The sequence below is a fragment of the Petromyzon marinus genome, chromosome 28, assembly GCF_048934315.1.
Source record: "Petromyzon marinus isolate PM22_M1 ecotype Great Lakes invasive population chromosome 28, UKy_Petmar_22M1.pri1.0, whole genome shotgun sequence".
NCBI lineage: Eukaryota > Metazoa > Chordata > Hyperoartia > Petromyzontiformes > Petromyzontidae > Petromyzon > Petromyzon marinus.
Window position 1 is genome coordinate 10,884,557 of NC_133694.1, and position 25,350 is coordinate 10,909,906.

General features: G+C 41.2%; 1 protein-coding gene across 1 annotated transcript in view; it reads left to right on the plus strand.

Annotated features, from left to right (window-relative positions):
- The first annotated feature begins 18 nt into the window (after positions 1-18).
- The window catches only part of LOC116947013 (uncharacterized), a 33,395-nt gene continuing 8,063 nt past the window's right edge, over positions 19-25,350 (plus strand). Inside the window, exons 1-9 of the mRNA XM_076070188.1 lie at positions 19-7,996; positions 9,008-9,127; positions 11,413-11,528; positions 13,202-13,260; positions 15,881-16,035; positions 18,474-18,542; positions 19,456-19,612; positions 20,286-20,462; positions 24,060-24,172. Coding sequence (XP_075926303.1) covers positions 91-7,996; positions 9,008-9,127; positions 11,413-11,528; positions 13,202-13,260; positions 15,881-16,035; positions 18,474-18,542; positions 19,456-19,612; positions 20,286-20,462; positions 24,060-24,172 — 8,872 coding nt within the window. The 5' untranslated portion in view covers positions 19-90. The remainder of the gene's footprint in view (positions 7,997-9,007; positions 9,128-11,412; positions 11,529-13,201; positions 13,261-15,880; positions 16,036-18,473; positions 18,543-19,455; positions 19,613-20,285; positions 20,463-24,059; positions 24,173-25,350) is intronic.

Here is a 25,350-nt window from a genome sequence, read left to right on the forward strand (position 1 = left end):
ATTCCATCGACTACATCTGCTGAATCAACACCAATTGCCTCTTCTACCCTGTTAAATTTCCCTTCCACACCATCATCAGAAACTACAGAAATGACTTCCTCTACTTCTGTTGGGTCCACATTAGGAGACACAACACAAATAACGTCTACATCTGATATTCCATCCTCCACGCAAGTTATACCAACCACAATTTCATTGGAATCCACAACAGTAACTCAAACGGAATCTACTACATCTCTATGGACTTCTATTCTATCCACAGCTGCTGAATCAACTTCAAAAGTGTCCACATTGGCAACTGAAAGTACAACATTCTTCGTCACAACACCACTGGAAACGACTCAGTCAAATATTCCATCCACATCTTCAGAGACAGCACAATTTTCCTCAACTTCACAAGATCCATCGACTACATCTGCTGAATCAACAGCAATTGCCTCTTCTACCCTATCAAATATCCCTTCCACACCATCATCAGAAACTACAGAAATGACTTCCTCTACTCCTGTTGGTTCCACATTAGGAGACACGACACAAATTACGTCTACATCTGATATTCCGTCCTCCTCACAAATTACACCAACCACAACTTCATCGGAATCCACCACAGTACCTCAAACGGAATCTACTATATCTCTATGGACTTCTGTTCCATCCACAGCTGCTGAAACAACTTCAATAGTGTCCACATTGGCAACTGAAAGTACACCATTTTTCATCACAACACCACCGGAAACGACTCAGTCAAATATTCCATCAACATCTTCAGAGACAACACAATTATCCTCATCTTCAGAAATTCCATCGACTACATCTGCTGAATCAACACCAATTGCCTCTTCTACCCTGTCAAACATCCCTTCCACACCATCATCAGATACTACAGATATTATTTCCTCAACTCGTGTTGGGTCCACATTAGGAGACACGACACAAATTACGTCTACAACTGATATTCCATCCTCCACGCAAGTTATACCAACCACAATTTCATTGGAATCCACAACAGTAACTCAAACGGAATCTACTACATCTCTATGGACTTCTGTTCCATCCACAGCTGCTGAAACAACTTCAATAGTGTCCACATTGGCAACTGAAAGTACAACATTGTTCGTCACAACACCACTGGAAACGACTCAGTCAAACATTCCATCCACATCTTCAGAGACAACACAATTTTCATCATCTTCAGGAGTTCCATCGACTACATCTGCTGAATCAACACCAATTGCATCTTCTACAGCATCAAATATCCCTTCCACACCATCATCAGAAACTACAGAAATGGCTTCCTCTACTCCTGTTGGGTCCATATTAGGAGACACGACACTAATTACATCTACATCTGATATTCCGTCCTCCTCACACGTTATACCAACCACAACTTCATTGGAATCCACAACAGTAACTCAAACGGAATCTACTACATCTCTATGGACTTCTGTTCCATCCACAGCTGCTGAATCAACTTCAAAAGTGTCCACATTGGCAACTGAAAGGACAACATTGTTCGTCACAACACCACTGGAAACGACTCAGTCAAATATTCCATCCACATCTTCAGAGACAACACAATTTTCCTCAACTTCAGAAGATCCATCAACTACATCTGTTGAATCAACACCAATTGCATCTGCTACCACATCAAATATCCCTTCCTCACCATCATCAGAAACTACAGAAATTGCTTCCTCTACTCCTGTTGGGTCCACATTAGGAGACACGACACAAATTACGTCTACATCTGATATTCTGTCCTCCTCACAGGTTATAGCAACCACAACTTCATTGGAATCCACAACAGTAACTCAAACGGAACCTACTACAACTCTATGGACTTCTGTTCCATCCACAGCTGCTGAAACAACTTCAATAGTATCCACATTGGCAACTGAAAGTACAACATTGTTCGTCACAACACCACTGGAAACGACTCAGTCAAACATTCCATCCACATCTTCAGAGACAACACAATTTTCATCATCTTCAGGAGTTCCATCGACTACATTTGCTGAATCAACACCAATTGCATCTGCTACCACATCAAATATCCCTTCCACACCATCATCAGAAACTACAGATATTATTTCCTCAACTCGTGTTGGGTCCACATTAGGAGACACGACACAAATTACGTCTACATCTGATATTCCATCCTCCACGCAAGTTATACCAACCACAACTTCATTGGAATTCACAACAGTAACTCAAACGGAACCTACTACAACTCTATGGACTTCTGTTCCATCCACAGCTGCTGAAACAACTTCAATAGTATCCACATTGACAACTGAAAGTACAACATTGTTCGTCACAACACCACTGAAAACGACTCAGTCAAATATTCCATCCACATCTTCAGAGATAACACAATTTTCCTCAACTTCAGAAGATCCATCGACTACATTTGTTGAATCAACACCAATTGCATCTTCTACCGCAACATATATCCCTTCTTCACCATCATCAGAAACTACAGATATCATTTCCTCTACTCCAGTTGGGTCCACATTAGGAGACACGACACTAATTACATCTACATCTGATATTCCGTCCTCCTCACAAGTTATACCAACCACATCTTCATCGGAATCTACCACAGTAACTCAAACGGAATCAACTACATCTGCAGGGACTTCTGTTCCGTCCACAGCTGCTGAAACAACTTCAATTATATCCACATTGGCAACTGAAAGTGTAACATTGTTTATCACAACAAAAGCAGCTACTACACAGTCAAATATTCCATCAACATCTTCAGAGACAACAGTTTCACCAAATGCTACAACCGCATTCACAGGTTCCCAAGCAACCACACTTACCTTGTCAACATCCTCAACAGAAGTGTTACCAACAGCATCACAGGGTGTAACAGCAACAGGCACAACAGTATCACCAATATTCCAAACCTCAAGTGCAGCCGTACCATCAACCTCACCATTGACAGCATTGACGTCTTCACAAGCGTCATCATCATTACCTTTGACATTGCCACAAGAGACTTTAACAACAGTTCCAAATGAGTCAGCGCTAACTCTTTCATCCTTGACAACTTTATCGCAAGGTACAACCACAACCGGATGGACAGGATCAACAGACACCACAACCTCATTCACCAACTCCCAAGGCACCACGCTTACTCTGTCGACATCCTCAACAGAGGTGTCACCAACAGCATCACAGGGTGTAACATCAACAGGCGCAACATTATCACCAATATCCCAAACCTCAAGTGCAACCAGACCATCAACATCACCGTGGACAGCATCGATATATTCACAAGCGTCACCATCATTGCCTTTCACGTTGCCACAAGAGAGTTTAACAACGTCAGTTCCATATGAGTCAACGCCACCTCTTTCATCCTTGACAACTTTATCGCAAGGTACAACCACAACCGTATGGACAGGATCAACAGACACCACAACCACATTCACAGGCTCCCAAGGAACCACACTTACCCTGTCAACATCCTCAACAGAGGTGTCACCAACAGCATCACAGGGTGTAACATCAACAGGCGCAACAGTATCACCAATATCCCAAACATCAAGTGCAACTGTACCATCAACATCACCGTTGACAGCATTCCCATCTTCACAAGCGTCATCATCATTACCTTTGACATTGCCACAAGAGACTATAACAACAGTTCCAAATGAGTCAACGCCAACTCTTTCATCCTTGACAACTTTATCGCAAGGTACAACCACAACCGTATGGACAAGATCAACAGACACCACAACCACATTCACAGGCTCCCAAGGAACCACACTTACCCTGTCAACATCCTCAACAGAGGTGTCACCAACAGCATCACAGGGTGTAACATCAACAGGCTCAACAGTATCATCAGACACCACAACCCCATTCACAGGCTCCCAAGGAACCACACTTACCTTGTCGACATCCTCAACAGAAGTGCCATCAACAGCATCACAGGGTGTAACATCAACAGGCGCAACATTATCCCCAATATCCCAAACCTCAAGTGCAACCAGACCATCAACATCACCGTGGACAGCATCGACATCTTCACAAGCGTCACCATCATTGCCTTTCACGTTGCCACAAGAGAGTTTAACAACGTCAGTTCCATATGAGTCAACGCCACCTCTTTCATCCTTGACAACTTTATCGCAAGGTACAACAACAACCGGAACGACAGAATTACCATCCACTACAACCGCATTCACAGGCTCCCAAGGAACCACACTTACTCTGTCGACATCCTCAACAGAGGTGTCACCAACAGCATTACAGGGTGTAACATCAACAGGCGCAACAGTATCACCAATATCCCAAACATCAAGTGCAACCGTACCATCAACATCACCGTTGACAGCATTCCCATCTTCACAAGCGTCATCATCATTACCTTTGACATTGCCACAAGAGACTATAACAACAGTTCCAAATGAGTCAACGCCAACTCTTTCATCCTTGACCACTTTATCGCAAGGTACAACCGCAACCGTATGGACAGGATCAACAGACACCACAACCACATTCACAGGCTCCCAAGGAACCACACTTACCCTGTCAACATCCTCAACAGAGGTGTCACCAACAGCATCACAGGGTGTAACATCAACAGGCTCAACAGTATCATCAGACACCACAACTCCATTCACAGGCTCCCAAGGAACCACACTTACCTTGTCGACATCCTCAACAGAAGTGCCATCAACAGCATCACAGGGTGTAACATCAACAGGCGCAACATTATCCCCAATATCCCAAACCTCAAGTGCAACCAGACCATCAACATCACCGTGGACAGCATCGACATCTTCACAAGCGTCACCATCATTGCCTTTCACGTTGCCACAAGAGAGTTTAACAACGTCAGTTCCATATGAGTCAACGCCAACTCTTTCATCCTTGACAACTTTATCGCAAGGTACAACAACAACCGGAACGACAGAATCACCATCCACTACAACCACATTCACTGGCTCCCAAGGAACCACACTTACTTTGTCGACATCCTCAACCGAGGTGTCACCAACAGCATCACAGGGTGTAACATCAACAGGCGCAACAGTATCACCAATATCCCAAACATCAAGTACAACCGTACCATCAACATCACCATTGACAGCATTCCCATCTTCACAAGCGTCATCATCATTACCTTTGACATTGCCACAAGAGACTATAACAACAGTTCCAAATGAGTCAACGCCAACTCTTTCATCCTTGACCACTTTATCGCAAGGTACAACCACAAACGTATGGACAGGATCAACAGACACCACAACCACATTCACAGGCTCCCATGGAACCACACTTACCCTGTCAACATCCTCAACAGAGGTGTCACCAACAGCATCACAGGGTGTAACATCAACAGGCTCAACAGTATCATCAGACACCACAACCCCATTCACAGGCTCCCAAGGAACCACACTTACCTTGTCGACATCCTCAACAGAAGTGCCATCAACAGCATCACAGGGTGTAACATCAACAGGCACAACATTATCCCCAATATCCCAAACCTCAAGTGCAACCAGACCATCAACATCACCGTGGACAGCATCGACATCTTCACAAGCGTCACCATCATTGCCTTTCACGTTGCCACAAGAGAGTTTAACAACGTCAGTTCCATATGAGTCAACGCCATCTCTTTCATCCTTGACAACTTTATCGCAAGGTACAACAACAACCGGAACGACAGAATCACCATCCACTACAACCGCATTCACAGGCTCCCAAGGAACCACACTTACTCTGTCGACATCCTCAACAGAGGTGTCACCAACAGCATTACAGGGTGTAACATCAACAGGCGCAACAGTATCACCAATATCCCAAACATCAAGTGCAACCGTACCATCAACATCACCGTTGACAGCATTCCCATCTTCACAAGCGTCATCATCATTACCTTTGACATTGCCACAAGAGACTATAACAACAGTTCCAAATGAGTCAACGCCAACTCTTTCATCCTTGACCACTTTATCGCAAGGTACAACCGCAACCGTATGGACAGGATCAACAGACACCACAACCACATTCACAGGCTCCCAAGGAACCACACTTACCCTGTCAACATCCTCAACAGAGGTGTCACCAACAGCATCACAGGGTGTAACATCAACAGGCTCAACAGTATCATCAGACACCACAACCCCATTCACAGGCTCCCAAGGAACCACACTTACCTTGTCGACATCCTCAACAGAAGTGCCATCAACAGCATCACAGGGTGTAACATCAACAGGCGCAACATTATCCCCAATATCCCAAACCTCAAGTGCAACCAGACCATCAACATCACCGTGGACAGCATCGACATCTTCACAAGCGTCACCATCATTGCCTTTCACGTTGCCACAAGAGAGTTTAACAACGTCAGTTCCATATGAGTCAACGCCAACTCTTTCATCCTTGACAACTTTATCGCAAGGTACAACAACAACCGGAACGACAGAATCACCATCCACTACAACCGCATTCACAGGCTCCCAAGGAACCACACTTACTCTGTCGACATCCTCAACAGAGGTGTCACCAACAGCATCACAGGGTGTAACATCAACAGACTCAACAGTATCATCAGACGCCACAACCCCATTTACAGGCTCCAAAGGAACCACACTTACCCTAGCAACATCCTCAACAGAAGTGTCATCAACAGCATCACATGGTGTAACATCAACAGGCGCAACAGTATCACCAATATCCCAAACCTCAAACGCAACCAGACCATCAACATCACCGTGGACAGCATCGACATCTTCACAAGCGTCACCATCATTGCCTTACACGTTGCCACAAGAGAGTTTAACAACGTCAGTTCCATATGAGTCAACGCCAACTCTTTCATCCTTGACAACTTTATCGCAAGGTACAACAACAACCGGAACGACAGAATCACCATCCACCACAACCCCATTCACAGGCTCCCAAGGAACCACGCTTACTCTGTCGACATCCTCAACAGAGGTGTCACCAACAGCATCAAAGGGTGTAACATCAACAGGCACAATATTATCCCCAATATCCCAAACCTCAAGTGCAACCGTGCCATCAACATCACCGTTGACAGCATCGACGTCTTCACAAGCTTCATCATCATTACCTTTGACATTGCCACATGATAGTTTAACAACAGTTCCAAATGAGTCAACGCCAACTCTTTCATCCTTGACAACTTTATCACAAGGTACAACCACAACCGGATGGACAGGATCAACAGACACCACAACCACATTCACAGGCTCCCAAGGAACCACACTTACCCTGTCAACATCCTCAACAGGAGTGTCATCAACAGCATCACAGGGTGTAACATCAACAGGCGCAACATTATCCCCAATATCCCAAACCTCAAGTGCAACCAGACCATCAACATCACCGTGGACAGCATCGACATCTTCACAAGCGTCACCATCATTGCCTTACACGTTGCCACAAGAGAGTTTAACGACGTCAGTTCCATATGAGTCAACGCCAACTCTTTCATCCTTGACAACTTTATCGCAAGGTACAACAACAACTGGATGGACAGGATCACCATCCACCACAACCCCATTCACAGGCTCCCAAGGAACCACAGTTACTCTGTCGACATCCTCAAAAGAAGTGTCATCAACAGCAACACACGGTGTAACATCAACAGGCTCAACAGTATCATCAGATACTACAACCCCATTCACAGGCTCCCAAAGAACCACGCTTACTCTGTCGACATCCTCAACCGTGGTGTCATCAACAGCTTCACAGGGTGTAACATCAACAACCTCAACAATATCCCATACAACATCTATTGCACTTGGACCATCAACAGTATCAACCGTTTCACACAGCACAGCATCTCCATCATCAGTATCAACATCACAACCAATGTCTACTTCATCAACAACAATATCAGGACTATCTACTTCCTTAACATCGACATCATCGAATGGTTCTACACCTACTACATCAACATCTACTTTAAGGTCAACTCCCAAAATTACAACAACCACTTTACCAGGTACAGTAATAATCTCACTCACTCCAATTCTATCCCAATAGCCCACACAATGTTAAGAGACAATATTGTTTATTAGCCATATTTACAGCTTCAATGTTCATCATAATTGCAATACCGTACACAGAAGATATAATATCATCCCCTGTGTCACGCATTACAAATCCAACAGCATCAATCCACCTTTGTATGGGAAAGGCCTATTTTCGTTTAACTCACTTGGATTACAGTTGGCTTTCATGGGTAAATGCAGTAAATTACAGGCATTAAGTTGATTCTTTTTTTGTTTTGGCCAAAACCAGCCAATGACTGCACACTTGAAACCCCAACAATTGTCCACTCGATTTCAAAATTGCCCGCTTCCTGAAAAGAGAATATCATTAGATCATTGCATCATTGTGGATAGTCTTATGGCAGTGGTCTGCAATGCTGTTGGGAAGTTGTCTACAGAACTGTTTCAGATTACGAAGGAAAAACATGTGAGGGTCGTACAGTGATTCCCTGGGTACAGTGGGTGTCACGGTGGCCAGATGTTAACTACCTCGCCTGGTATGCAGGAGGTTGTCGGTTCTATTCTGACCCTGACGCCTGCTGTATATTTGGAATTTGCATGTTCTCCCCGTGGTCAAGTGGATTTATCCCCGGGTCCTCCGGCTTTTCCCTCCACATTTGGAAACATGCGTTTAGAGTATTTGGCTGAAATAAATTTCGAAAAGGTTCAGCTACATTGTTCATCTATCATTTGTGTCCAGGTCACTTCTGAAAAAGAGCTAGAAAGCTCAGTGGGCCTTACCTGGTAAAATAAAAAAAAATGTATTATTTTTTGTTTACAGAAACGTTGAGAACTGCTGCTCAATGGGATTTTAGTTATGTTGTTTTAATAGCCAAAAGTATAAATTGAAAATCACTATAAGAATCTGCGCTGATGTCCAATCGTATCGTGACAAAAAACACCAGCATTCGAAATGTATTCACCACATAATATGCAAAATGTTTTCATGATTTTATCTTCAGCGTCATGCATCGTTTGTCAAAATGGAGGAGAACCAAATTGCAATTCTAATATGTGCACGTGTAATCTCCCCTTTACCGGAATACACTGTGAGTCGATTCAACCTGTGATCATCCCAAACAGTAAGTACAGTATTGCACATGGATACTTGTCGGAAATGCATAACATACAGTTACACTTCTCAAGGAGATGTTGATGCAACAGCATTTTTTTACGTGCAATAATGTCTATACGGTATTACAAATAAGATTTTTTTTTACGAGGTGACAACTCAATAGATCAGTAAAGTCACCTTTACAAGAGTGACCTTGGGCATTAGTCTGCCAGTAGGGGTGATGATTGATATGTACAGTAAAATACTACTATTAAAATGTAGCTAATTATCATAATCAGAATCGTTATTTATACTAAAGGAATCTGATGAGCTCTTTTTTACAGATGTCCGGTAAAATGGGACCCAGACACCAGCACACAATGGCTTACTCTTGTAAATGGCATCAGGGGCGCCGCGGTGACGAGATGTTAACTACCTCGCCTGGTATACAAGAGGACACGGATTTTATCCCGATCCCCGGCCATGCTATATATTTGCATGTTTGTGTGTCTTTCTCCCCATGGTCGCGTGGATTTTTCTCTGGGTCCTCCGGTTTTTCCCTCCACATCAATATGCGTTCAGAGTAATTGGCTACTAGAAATGTCCACGTGATAGGCTATTTCATTGAGATATCATTTGTGGCCAGGTCGCTTTTAAAAAAAAAGCTGTATAGCTCAGTGGACTTTACCTTTTGAAAATAAAATAAACTTTTTATATAGTTCAAGATCTTTGACGTCAACTGTAAGGCAGATGGTGTGTAGTATGAATATGTTTATTACACCCACAGTGATAATCAGGGCAGCTGTTGGATTGGAACCTCTGCAAGAAGTGGCGAACCTGCTACCACTGGGCTGTGTCACCACCCAATTCGATTTCATTGTGATTTATTGTGCATATTGTTTTACCATAGCTTGGGTATTGCCCACATGGTACAGACAAATCTGAACCTGTGTGTCAATTAATCTCAATGGTGGACAGTGATTACGGTGTCTGGTGAAACAAAAATGTGGAGACGTACCATATGTCTAAATAGGGTCCGCCGCCTACCCTGGTTTGCCCAGGATCATTCTCTTTTTGAGGCCTAGAAATTGTTTTGTCAATTGTCAGACACTGCAATACCCCACTCAAGACAATGCATTTACACATAGTTCTCCATTCTTATTCCCATGATAGTCTCAGTTTTTGTCCCTCAACGATGATCCTCTATCTAAATATCTCATTTTGCTTCTGTGTGTATGTGGAGCATTGCAGTGTTAATGCAGCTTAATCCCTGCATGCATTGTTGATGCCCATGACAAGATATACATGTTCTAGAATTGCAATATGTGCTACTATCACTCTGGACACCTGTAATCTTATACATATGTATTGACGTAAATGGAGTCACAATAGCGTTTAGCGCCAGCTACTGTCTCTGGCACCAGAGTAGGTATGGCATGGAAGCGGGCTCTCAGGGGCATGGTTCTGGTGATGGTCAAAGAGAGGGCAAGAAAGGACGCGACAGTCTGGATGAACCCGAGAGGGCACATGACCGGGACAGGGTAGCGATGGGGCCCAAAGGATGGCTTGAGGGACACGTGATGTTCAGTCGAGAACCTTCTGCTGAGATCCAGAAGGGGGCGTGGCTGAAGGCGGAGCCAGGCCACGCTCGGGAGCATAAAAGGGAGGTCCCGAGAGCAATCGCGGCTGTCTTCTGGAATCAACCCGCCGTGCTACGTCTCTTCAGTCTTCGGTCGTTATGCTTGGATTCGTGGGTCAGGCAGTGCGTTACTGACTGGCCCGGTTATGTAGTCACCCATTGTGGTCTGAGTTACTTGTGGTAGTCACCACCTATGTCGTTATCTGGTACATTTATGCAGTTACCCTGTTGGGGTGTTAGAATAAACGTGTTGCCTCCGATTTCAAGTGTGCCTCCGTAAAACCCACTACACATAGATACATTCCAGGTAAACATGGCACTTTGGGCCGACATTGAGCCAAAGTTGGTCTTACGGTTCCAAGCACATGGAAACGTTGGCCCAACATTGGTATTTTTTACTGGTTTACTGAGTATTATTTTATGTTTCTGTCTCCGTCAGTTAATTCCGCTTAGAGACAGTAATTATACATCGTTATTTACATACTGTGGTATGAAATATGGTGAAGAGTACTGTATGTGTAAATTAATTACTATAATTACAGTACATAATATGATACTGTACTGTATACATTTAAGGCATTAAAGTAAAACTAATTCAACTGCATTTTGTTAAATAACATAAGAGTTTGCATTAAATAACTACGGTATGTATTGTTGTTTTTGTCATACTGCAGACGCCACAAAGACAGCTGAAGTTAGAATTAGGATATTAAATGAATTTTATGACAAAGACTATGACAATAATTTGTCATCAAAATTCAAAGACTTTGAGAAAAGATTTCAAGGCATTGTAAGTATTCAACTTTGGTGTCATCATTTTGGCCATGTTTATCGCACAGCATTCCACCAACAAACAGTAGTATGCCTTTTTAGCACATAGGCTTTCGTGATCAATATAATGATACACAAGATATGTTTGGGATCAGGCCACGTGGGTAAAATGTGTGTTGTACAACCCCTCCTCTACCTGACACAACCAATGAATAAAATTGTCACGTGATGAACAAACGTGCCAGTTTATGACTGCATCAGAACACCGGGGTGTTGGAGAGCAATTCACAATCGAACCCAATTGTTTAAATGCTGTGTATTTCTGTCCAGCTTACCGGCGTTATGAAGCAGCAATACGTTGGCATCCGCCAATTTTATTAATTCACTGTTGGGTGGCGGACTTTGTACGACTCACGTTTTACTCGGGCGATTTGACTCATGTAAATTACGATGTAGCATGCCTTACGTGTGGCATGTAGCCATTTCCGCACCTCTGATTAGCACGGTTGGCTACGTATGGTGCGAAAGAAGATCAACTTACAAACATACATTTGACATAGCCAGTGAACTCAAGCACGTACACCAAGCTCTTAAGGCTAATGGTTACTCCGACTACACAATCCGCAAAGCTATCACTCCAACCATGAAGAAGGACCCTCTTGAGGAGCCTTTCAAAACCATAATTTTACCCTACATTGCGGGGATCACAAAAAAGATCTCCAAAATCGTGAATAAACACAAAATCCAGGTCCGATTCAACACGTTATATAAAATCCGTGATCTGGATTCGTCTGTAAAATATGTGATTCCGGACATACAGTACCCTGGCGTCTACAAACTAAGTTGCCTCTGTTGTAGTAGTTACATTGGAGAAACCAAACGACATGTCTCGGACCGCATTCATGAACACAAAGCAGACCTAAAACACGGTAGGACCACCACCTCGGCCGTGGCAGATCACTGTTATAATTCAGTAGGCTCACATGACATTGACTTCTCCAAGACAGAGGTTATTTGCAAGCCATCTGGCTACCATGAGAGATTCGTTCATGAGGCTATCCACATATACAAACACAGAGACAATTTCAACCGAGAAGATGGATTCTGGCTTAGCAATTATTGGAAGGATTTGATAAACCATTTCAGGTCTTAATTGATTGTTCACGCTTACGGTGGCTTTCAGACCGCATCCATTATTTTCGTCTCCCCCCTCCTCTTTTCCGAACATAGATTGACTCGTCCATCTGAACAAACTGTCAAACCGCTCTCCGTGGTGCTAACGTTAAAAAAACGCCACTTTTTTCAAATTTTCTTGCTGTGGTTTTCACACCTGATGATGATTGCTTGTGTTGCAGTCGAAACGTCGTGATAATTTTATTGTTTAAAATGTGTATTATTTTATTGTTTCCCTTCTACGTAACTTTACCGAAAGAACCAAGAATATGAATCCCTGCAGTCACAAAAGCTTCAAATCAAAACTAAACATTGGTTAAATTAACAGCCAGGGGGTCCTGCATCTAGATTTGTAATTAGGTAGAGGTCATAAGCGTCATATATGGTTTAATCTCTCGCGATACAGGTTGTTAGTTTTAACATTAGTGTCCGTTAGCACTTTTTCAAGTTACGGTTACTGTGTGTTTCAATGTCTATGAGAGAAATACTCATTCCTAATTTCGTGTCATTCACTTTCAGATGAACCCCACTTATAAACAAATCCCTGGGTTTAAAGATATACGTATTTTATCTATAAGGTAAGGTCTTGTTTTTGCTTTCATTTACCACAATACAGTTAGTTATGTTTATACAATTCTACAATTACCCAGAAATGCGATATCTATGGATTACATTTTATGCTAGACTAACTACATTATTGTGTTGTATTTGTGGTTATGCAAAATAAAATAACTTATAAAGTAAGGTATCATTCAGTACGTGATGAAATGCTTCATTGCTTATTCAGATATAATGTAAATGCATATCATAGTTTTAATATCTATTGCATTATTCAATGAAATGTGAAGATGTATTGCTTGCTAGACAATATAATACATTACAGTACATTATAATGTATAAATCTCATCAGATCTCAGAAGATACGCAGGAATGAGCCTGGATAGTACTAAGATTGAATCACCACAATGCACAGCAATTTTGTCAGAGCTCTTCTACGTGGTGGTGGTCAGCAGAGGACAGGGCAGCAAAATCCATTATTGCACTGTACTTCTATTCTTCCGTGCATTCGCTCTCAAACCAACACTAACCCGCACCGACCACTGTGGTAAAATATGGTCAAATATACCTCACAAAAAACCCTCAACCACATGGAGAGACCCACATCCAGCAGTGGATTGCCAACATTTCTGTACATTTACATTGTTAGAATAAAAATGTTTGATTAAAAATGTCTTTCGTTTTTTAAAATAAATATAAAATTCGCATGAATTATGTAATAATGTACACTTTTATTCGAAGAGGTAAACATCCAATATCGATTGTTAAAATGTAAATTTTATTGCAGAATTTTTATTTTAAGAAAACAATAAGCAATGAAAATAAACAATCGGAATTTATACATTTTCGTCTGAAGACACAGCAGACAATACCATGCATGTGTGCATTCACAGCAGTTTGTTAATATTACAGCAAAGACAAAGATCCCCCATGTAGCCTTAACATGCTGTTGGGGCAAGTGCTGTTACCAAGCACCTATTAAGGCCGGCACGGCACATAAGGGGATGGCTGGCCAGCACCACGCCCGACCGCCTTTGTCTCCACAATGGCGATGTTTTTACACACCGCACCAGGTACTCATTTGAGGCTGAGTAGACCTAGGGGGAGGCCCAGGACCGGTTCAGATAATCGTAACTGGTGATGGCCGTGAGCGGGATCTCAACTCCGGTGCCTGGGTTCGTAGAACAGAGCGCTAACTGCTACACCACCGCTTTCCGCAATATTACAGGACACAGTGTAATACATACTGCATATAACTGAGTTGCTGCCAATGGTAGGGTAATTTTAGTCGAACAAGAACACCTTTGTGATGATCTGTTTAACCTTTAAAAGCATGCGACAGTCCACTGAGATAACAGCGTCCTTAGAATGTTAGGCTCTGCCTGAATTGCTTGTGCGTATGACTTTGCAATCCAAAGGTCGCCAGATAAATATCCACAACCTCTTTCCACCCGGCAGCATAAATGAGTACACCAAAGTCAGTCAAAAGGCATGTGGTGTGTGTTTAGATAAAGTGTACTTACGCAATTTGTACTCACACACTTTATTTATTTATTTGAGTGACTAGCTTACCTTTTTATACTTTGCACTCCTTATCGATTTTGGCATTATTTGTTGGTGTAACTTTCTGACCCGCCCCTGATAGAGGGTGCCAGGGTGGTGAGATGTTAACTACCTCGCCTCGTATACATAGAGGTTGTGGGTTCTATCCCGACCCTGACGCCTGTATATTTGGAATTTGCATGTTCTCCCTGTGGGCACGTTGTTTTGTCTCCAGGTCCTCCTGTTTTTCGTTCCACATTTAGAAACATGCGTTTAGAGTATTTGGCTGTTGTAAATTTCCACATGATAAGCCATCCTGTTGAGCTATCATGTGTGGCCAGGTCACTTCTGAAAAAGAGCTGTATACAGTAGCTAGCGGGCCTCACCTGGAAAAATACAAAATAGCTTTAAAATAACATGTAAAAAAGAGCTTAATTACTCATCAGATTCTTCCACGATAATTAAAGATTCTGATTCTGGGTACTCAAACATCTGCCAAAATGTTTGGCCAGCGTGGAGGAATAGGCCAAAATACCCTCAAGATGGCCTGCCTAGAGTTCCTACAATTTGAGGCCCTTCCGCCAGAAGTGACGTGAGCACGGAATATCAGGATTGCACCTTAACCTTCATTGACCTGCCAGGTGGCTCAGCTGCAGAGCGAGTGACTCGCAATTGGAAAGCTGTAAATTCAGGTCCTGGTTGGGAGTTGATTCAGCCCATCCCGTCGCTCGGGTCGATGAAATTAATACCATTTCATATGGAAAATAAAAGTGGTTATGTTATGGACAGTCACCTCCATAGGAATGTGGAATTTCCACTAAATGGCTCATGATTATACACAGGAGATGATTCTCATATGAGCAGGAAATAATTGTAACTTTTTGGACTGCGGTATGTGTTTTCGAGGTTTTTCTTATTAATTGGCAAAAACGGAACAGCGACAACTGTAGCCACTCGTTGAGAGCAGTACGATTCTAATTTCCATCATGGTGTAACTGTTATTAATAAAGTGTATCGAGTTATTATTGGTGCAATTGTATCAAGTAGTTTTAATCAGTGCAATGCATATACAAATGTGTTTTTTCTCATTATTTACAGGGAAGGAAGTGTAAAAGTGGATCATATTGTCACCTACACATACAGCACTAGTCCGTTAGTAATTGGCATACTTAACAATTTGCAACAGCATCTTCAAGACCTTTTAATAGACACAGAATGTGTGACTAACAACACCAGCGAGAGACTTACAGCAGGTAAGAGCATCAGCAACCCCTAAGCATTACAGGTGAATGCATCTGTCACCGCTGTGTGGTCGGAACTATTAAAAACAGACTTTATTGCCCTAACATAGCCATTATATTTTGCTGAAGTACATTTTCCTACTTGGGCATAACTTGAATGCACTGTTTATTTTAAGGTTACATATTTATGTTGCCGTTCAGTATTAAATTTGAAATAGTTAATTGCTGAGGCCGTTGCAAACTCTAGAGACAGTCAGTCCTATTGGTATTTGTTTCAGTACACACCGATACTACATTATAAATTCCTGAAGATAACAGTAGAGTAACCACAAATCAGGTCCGTTTATCCTTCAAAACCAAAGCTTTACTCGAGATGTCTAAGATGTCTCTAAACGTGCCTCAATTCTACATAGAGGAGAGTCAGGCCACTACAGAAGGATCGCCAATAACTTGTTGTGAAATAGTATCAAGGTAGAATGAGCAATGGCTGGAAGAAGGCCATTGGGCTGAATGTAACACAATAATCATCTCTTTGGTTCTTTCGGTAAAGTCACATAGAAAGAAAAAATTAAATAATAATAGTACTGTACTCTATAGTACTCTATTATTTAAGTTCATTTATTTATTTTCTACGTGACTTCACCGAACGAACCAAAGAGTAATTCCTGCAGTCACGAAAGCTTCAAATCAAGTTATAATAATCATCATTGTAGGAATTTTTCCCCGACCCTGACGCCTGCTGCTGTATATTTAGAGTTTGCACGTCTCTCTCCCCGTGGTTGTGTGGATTTTCCTCAGGGTCCTCCGCTTTTTCCCTCTACATTTAGAAATGTGAGTTTACACTATTTGGCTGCCATACATTTCCACATGATAAGCTACTTGGTTGAGCTATCATTTGTGGCCAGGCTGCTTCTGAAAAATTGCTATATAAAGCTCAGTGAGCCTTACCTGGTAAAATACATTTTTGTTTGTTTTTTAGTATAGTTTTAAACAACTCATGAGCCGCACATTCTTCTGGGAGTGCATCTTATCAGCAGCATTGGTTCAATAAAAGCAACCTCTAGAGCAGTTTTGACAGTCATTGTCTCTCATCAGCAGAGCCTTGAACCAATCAATACTGGTGAATTGCATGACGTTTATAAGCAAGGACTCTTTATTTAAGCAATGGGCCCTAGTTTGTTACACAAGTAATCACAGATTGTCCATCATAGTTATCACAGAAAAGTCACACCTCTTTTGAAATATCGGCAACACTACGCACAAAGAGGAATGGCACGTCCACACGCCAGCAAAGGTGTTTTGCGAGCTTCCCAGTTTATATAGTGAGAGCAGAGCAGAATTCTTGGCAACAATCACTTCGTCGTTTTGAAATATCGGCAACACTACGCACAAAGAGGCACGTCCACACGCCAGCAAAGGTGTTTTGCGAGTTTCCCAGTTTATATAGTGAGAGCAGAGCAGAATTCTTGGCAACAATCACTTCGTCGTTGTGATGTAAAACGGCTATTTTTGGACGAAGATTAAAAATAGCTAGTTAGGATCCATAATAAAGGCTATTGGGTTAGATTGCATAATTATAAATGTGTCGTTAAACCCGCCACCACCCGACACAGCCAATTAGTACGGTTTGTCAACACACCGGTGTGTTGGAGAGTAAACCCACAACATTTCCAATTTGAGTACGACGTTCCGCCAGTAATAATTGGCTGTGTCGGGTGGTGGTGGGTTTAACAATGCGTTTATATTCACGCGATTTAACCCGAAAAACCTCTGTTATGGATACAATTGGTTGCGAAAGCCTCCTACGTGTTAAGCTAGTTAGGAGTAACATATTATAAATGGCACAAAGGTCATGGGGTTCAGCAAAAATATCAATCACACCACAGTACATTGCAGGTATAGTACCTGCTATGCAGCATCACAATAGGATTACGTTATCGTGTTGACACATTTTTATCATTAAACAAAAATCCCACTCTCCTCCTTCCCACCTGCACCTTCACAATTAAATACATTTGCACCGTTCAGGGGTCATGACTGCATTCAAGAATTAATTATTGATTTCATCAGTACTGTCCCATCTTTACTGCCTCTTTGTCTGTCTCGTTTGTGCTGTGTTGGCTGTGCTGTAGGGCTTTGCCTGTTTCATTCCTTCTTGCAGATGAACAATGCGCATACATTACCATGCATCTGTGCACGTATTGCGAGCATACGAATTGGTTTTCATCTATTGAATAAATTAATTGTTCCATACCTACGTCGATTTAATTGATATACAATGCAATGCGCACCTTACTATTTTGGTATAAGGGAAGAAAAAAGTGTCTAGGATTGTAAAACTTTAATTGTTTTTGTACGCACGATAGAGTTCACTATTGTCGAATTAGACGTAAAAAAACAATCACGATTATAACACCATGTTTCGTCTCCATCCTGAACGTGTGTAACAGAAAATTGTACAGGATTCCTCTTGGACATGGAAAACGTTACAGTGATTGCCGATAATACAACAATCAACGGTACGTATTGAAAACAGATTCGGTATCTTCAAGGCCATAATACAACAGACAATTAAACGTGTAAAACATTTCTCCACTATTTAAAACGTATTAATGATGCGTTTAATATCACTCTATTATTGATTATATGTACAGAATCAGAATATTGATTTATTACTGGAGGAATCCGATTAGCTTTAAAGCTCTTTTTCACAGATGTCCAGTCAGGGCGGATGAGAACGTCAGAACAACAAACAAACAAAAAAACACGATAAAAATGTAAAGTATAGGAAATGTAAACAAATCACTTTAAAAATATATACAAATAGAACTAAACTATTTATCTTACCATGTAAAGCCCACTGGGCTATTCGCTTCTTTTTCAAAAGCGACATGGCCACATGTGATAGCTCAACAAAGTGGCTTATCATGTGGACATTTATATCAGCAAAATAATTGAAATAATCTAAATGCGTGTTTTTAAAAGTGGACGGAATCAGCCAAGTGGCTTAGCGGTAGGTAGAATGAGCTGCTTGCATTTGGAAGGTTGAGAGTTAAAATCCGAGTTGGGGGCTTGACTCAGCCCATTATCATGTTGGGGTCAATATAATAGAGACCAATTTATCGAGGAAATTAACAGCTGGTTGTCGTATGGGTAGATTCGCCCTCACTATAGAAGGTGTGGAAAATCCTACCACCACCCAGGGCCGTGAACAGAGAATGACCACCACCTCAATGCTTATTTGAACGGAAAAGATGTAATTTTGTATATATGTACTGTACAGTGTTATTACACAGGTACGACTGTAACGTCCCCGCAACATTACTCGTGTAAACATAAAGCTGAATTGTGCGATTAACTATCGATGCAGTTGATTTTTTTGTGTGTCAATTACTCATGTTGCAGCTTCTAATATTGATCCCTTTTTTCCAGATTTGGATGACTTCTGCTCCGACTTTGAGTATTACACAATATCGATTATAAATGACTCGTCATTTTCCTGCATACATAGGTGCGATGCCAACTCTCCAAAACCTTATTGTGCCAACGGTGGGGAATGTAACGCAACTGTTCTAACCCCGGAGTGCGTGTAAGTAAACTTCATCTTCATCAAACTCGACGGGAAGAAAGCCCGTTAGGTGTCCACTGCAAATTTGTGTCACTTGTTTCCACTTTCCTTTATCCTGTGCCAACATGCTGAGGCTATGTACATCTCTCTGGCATCACTAGACATCGTTATGTTTATAGACTCTTATATAAGACTCTGTGACTGAGATAAAGTCGTTATACTAGAATATAACTTTGGGACTAATGTCATCAGTCTTGGTATTTGCTAAGTTCTGTAAATGGTCACAGAAGTATTTCAGGTTTATCAACATTTTAGTAAAACGATACGCCAATGTTACACTTGGGCTAATGGCGGGAATGCCTGCATGTATACACACTTTTTAAAATGAGAAATTACGTGTTTTTTTACAAAAACAAACACTATTATAGATACACACAATATGTAAAAAAATTCGATGCAAATAATAATTGTTGAATGCAATTGTGACGCCTATCTTGATAATCCATGGAATAACTGGATGGGTAAATAGTTACAGGCCAAGATAGTTGCCACATCATGTATTATTCATATTAATTCGTAATACTGTGTAAATGTTAGCAACATTCTGAACAGTTATTTTTTTTATTTAGCGTTTCGATAAGTTTGCTTAAACAATAATCTGTTTTGCATTTTTGTCACTTTATATGGTTTGCAGTTGCCTGCCGACCTCGATTTTCTGGCACAGAGACAGTCAATGCAACTTGTTCGCCAATGCAGCGGCAATTGCAGGAATCACGGTACCGCTCGTCTTACTGCTCATCATCATCGTCATTGTTGTGGTCTTGATGCTCATGAGGCGAGCGCACACGAAAACGTTTTCAGTGGAATCCAGGTAGGAGAGTTGTGCCCATTCACTCACCGATTTCACACCAGTCCACTGGCTCACCAATAGTCGCTTCCTGATCACTCTCGTCTACAGCTAACACCGTGGCTTCGTTCCAGCGAACTTCACCGATTGATTCCTCTGATTGTTTTGTTTTCATCACATCCATACCGTGTTTAATGTTCACATTGAAAGATCACGCCACCGAGAATCAATCAAATGCATTCCAAATGAGACACCGGAGGCAATCATCACTTGAATTGCTGGAACTGCACAACTGTAAAAACACAACCAGATTCTCACACCGCGTAATTCTCCGTTGATGTCACGCGATGCATGTAATAAAACCACGAAGTAAAGGCCACTCTTTGGCAATACGTCTCTTCAATCAGAAAGAGAAGATCGTTAATACTGCGAAAGTTAGCACCGATTTTAAAATACTCTACACATTTGTGACGCAGGTGTCTCTCAATTTACGAGCGTTCGTTTTTTTTCTTTTCACGAAATGTCGCGTTGACGCAATTGACGAAAAGTTTACACTTTTTGATTTACAAAATCGAATTTCCACGTCAACGATCAATTTTATTTCGACACGCACCAAGAGATCAAACAAGAACAACCAAGGAGGCTGCATCATCCATCCTTGGCAGTGTCACGGTGTCCCTGCAGTGCAACAGTAACGCCTTCACATCACCTTTCTAGTCATTCTAAAATGCAGCAAGATCTTTTGATTGAGTTCATTGATTTTTTTTATCAATTACTATTCAATAACTTTAGTAATTATGCTCTTTAATGTTTGTGTGAAAGAGATATATGTGGTATACATTTCTAGGTTAGGAGTAGAGTTGGAATGACACACATTCCAATTTTTTTTATGTATAAAATTAAGCCATTCCGATTTACTACATTTCGTTTTTTGCGTGTTTTTTGAGGAACACTTCCCTTTCGCAAGTCGAGGTATACTTGTACATTCCATACACATCAAGTCAGTCTTATTGGCCTCTTTAAATAATAAAAAAAAGAAAATAAGTAAGACATCATTCCACGATTGAAGTATTTAATATATGTGTAAAAAAACCGGAACTCTGTAACAACGACTGGTCTCACTACTTCTTTGTACCCACCCAGCCCTGCAATCACCCTTCACCGTTTGACCACACGCCACCATAAAATGCATTAACTGTTGCACACTGGAGACAAGAATTACTTTCGGACTCTTTCGGACGTTCGACTGTTAAAAGATAGCGATTGTAATAAACCACATGCGGTGGTGGTGATTATAAAAGGCTTTGGAGTGAGAAGAATATGAGAAAAATGTGCGTGGGTGTTTTTTTGGTTACTTTTGACATCAGTATATTTTATGAAGCGAATGGCATTGATTTATCTTGGTATTGGAATGAACCTTGGCATTGGAATGTAAGATACAAGCAAAGCAAACTGCCTTTTGTATATACATATTTTCAATTGAAACTAAACCGATGATGGAACACTCCCACTTGCAACTTTGGTACTAGCCGGCATCACTTTTAGAGAAACTACAGGCTACATACGACATCCTGTTGGATTCTTCTGCTGCTAAGTACATATTGTTTCAAATGCTTAATCATTGATGCTCATTGATAAATTTTAAGTACAAATATTTAAAAGGGTACTATCAGCTTCATGAATAATATCACTATCGTTTAGGGCTGCTTATTTTAACACAGTAGGGCTCAAATTAGCTTTGACTAAACCGGTAAACACTACTCGTAGGTGTCAGTACAAAGTAATTTAAGACAATAATTTGCCCATTACTCTCATATGCTTCTGAAAATAGAAATGCTCTTCATCCACTGCAGTTTTTACCACACATTGCCTTTGCGTGTACTGTCAAGAAAGGTGCTCTTTGACATTAAAAAGGCAAACTGCCAAACGAGATAGGAACTATTCTTGATTTGAAGCTTTCGTAACTGCAGGAATCCATACTCTTTGGTTCTTTCGGTAAAGTCACGTAGGTAGAAATAAAATAAAATAAACCACGACGTTTCGATCGCAACACAAGTGACCGTCATCAGGCGAACCGATACAGCACGACAACAGATGACAGTGGCTTGTGTTGCGATCGAAACGTCGTGATTTATTTTATTTTATTTCTACCTACGTGACTTTACCGAAAGAACCAAAGAGTAAATTTCGATTTAAAGCTTTCGTGACTGCAAGGATTCATCTTCTTTGGTTCTTTCGGTAAAGTCACGTAGAATGAGAATAAAATAATAAAATAAAATAAGACAATAAAATTCTCACGACGTTTCGGCCACAACACAAGTAGCCTTCTTCAGGTGAAGGAACAGACCTGTCGGGACGACAGTGCTTCAATGAACGCTGCTAAGATTCGTAGCGTCTTTTTAAGCTCAGTGAGAGGCGTTAGGCGCCTTGACAAAGGAGTTTACATATTAAAACAGGATAATTTAGCATTTAAATAGCTGAGGGATTAGCTTGTGACAGAAATAGCTATGTTAAAGTCAAAGCTAATCCCTCAGCTATTTCAATGCTAAATTATCCTGTTTTAATATGTAAACTCCTTTGTCAAGGCGCCTAACGCCTCTCACTGAGCTTAAAAAGACGCTACGAATCTTAGCAGCGTTCATTGAAGCACTGTCGTCCCGACAGGTCTGTTCCTTCACCTGAAGAAGGCTACTTGTGTTGTGGCCGAAACGTCGTGAGAATTTTATTGTCTTATTTTATTATTTTATTCTCATTATACGTGACTTTACCAAAAGAACCAAAGAAAACCAAAGAGTAGAGATAGGAACTGTTTTGAGTAGAAATGCACATTTTTAAAGAAAGTACGTTACTTTGTTCGAAATATGTTCATTATCATGCACTGCAAGTCATAATTCCGTGGGTTATGTGATGGCGATTCAATGGATCGTCACGATTCAGTCAAGATGAGACGAATTCTTATTGTGGTGAAAATTAGCGGCCGGGAGTGTTGCGGCCAGTGGTCATTGTGAACCCATTTACGTGGCAACGTATACGGATTAAAAACACTGCTTCTTCCAAATGACGACTCGGTGTGCATGTACCATGAGCTTTTACAAGCAATATAAATTCATGCATAATAAAAGAAACAAATGCCTCTGAAAGTGATACTACTGTTGGCTTACGTTGCTCTGCTTCAGCGGTATTTTATTTATGATCACACAATTCAAGCTGCAGATCATAAAAAGGGTGTTACATTTTATAGTTATGGCGAGTCATGAAACCCATAAATGGCACGTGACGTATGAGCCCCAATGCCAAAACAAATTATTTCAGTGAGTTTAGTAAATATATGTATATTTAACATTTTTTTTATTTAACACCGATATAGAGTTAAGCATGCAGCTGCAATAGAAGACATTCTTCCACGTTATGTATATTTTTCTCTGGTCTGTTAATCACCAGTTCTGCTTTATTGCAATGCTGCCACAAGGTTATCTTGTCGACACTAAATTTTACTCACAACTTTCCAGAAGCAAAATTACCATCGTTGTTTTCCGGAGAGATTAGCAGAACATAAGCAATAACATGTGTGTCATATATACCGAAATCAAATGTATTAACATATGATTTTTATATTTTCAGCTGTTCTTCCTTCAGTAGACACTCAACCTTAAGTTTTGGAAGCTTTAAGGCATTGCCTGAATGGCAAGACAACCCGAACTATGATGTTCACGTCGAGGATGTTCGTGAAGAAGGTACATCGCACATGGCGAGCTGCAATTGTTTGTGGACACTGTCAGAGTGAATTGTATCTCTTTTATTATATTTATTACGTTTAGCTAGGAAAGCCTCACTGAGTCTCAATACTTTTTTTTATCAGGGGTCCTGCCAAGTTTTATTTTTGCAGTCGGGGGATGCATTACTGCTGTGTGGCATCCTAATTGAGTAATATTGCGTGTAATTCTTCAGTATTGGGATACTTTGCCCAATACCGGTTACATTGTATTATATATTAGCTTTGGGGAAAAAAATCAATGACCCAGAGACAATCCAAGCCAAACAGGGGGAGAAGATACAATCTGGACACAGAAAGGCAGCCGCATCGGGAATTGAATCCAAGTGCTTCTTGCTGTGAGGCACAAGGGTTGCACCACCCTTGCCAACCAATGCACACATGGTAGCAGGGATACGATCACAGTAGAAGCTGGATATAAGCCAAGGCTGTAGCCATGGAGTCAATATTGGGGGGGACCAAATCTTCCAGGAGGTCTGGGGGTCCCCCCCCATTAAAAAAATCTAAATTTGAAAACTAATTTCCTGACATTTCCCGCCTAAAATAAAAAAAACACTAACACGTAGGGTGGACTTTTTTTTTACAATAATGTCTAATAGTGTTATTGTATTACATTGCTCTGTTTTTTTTTCTGTTTTACCTTTTCTTGTTTCATTGTATGTAATGGCAGAGATTAGGGATTAATAAAGTACAACCATAACCACAATCATATAAACAGAAATATATTTTATAGCTATATATTGGGGGGGGGGACAATTTGAGCATATTTGAATATTGGGGGAGGGGATGTGTGTCCCCCCCCCCCAATATATATTATAATTACGGCCTTGATATAAGCACACCTAATATGAGCAGAGTTCTGATATACATAACACATCCTTACATTGCACCTGTGGGGAAAGGATAAAGGGCAACTTCTGACGCACACTACTTCGGATAAAAGCATACCTGGCTTTGTTCGAAATGGGTGTGCTTGCATCCCGATTCTACTATACCCCTGACAGCTTTGGGCGAGCGAGTTTTGTTTTGTTCTTTAAGCAAGACGTTTCAAAAAGAGCAAGGAGAGCATGATCATATCATCATTAGTCTGGCGTTTAGACAACGTCCTCTGTAGGCCTAAGTGGGCACAGAAACTATCGA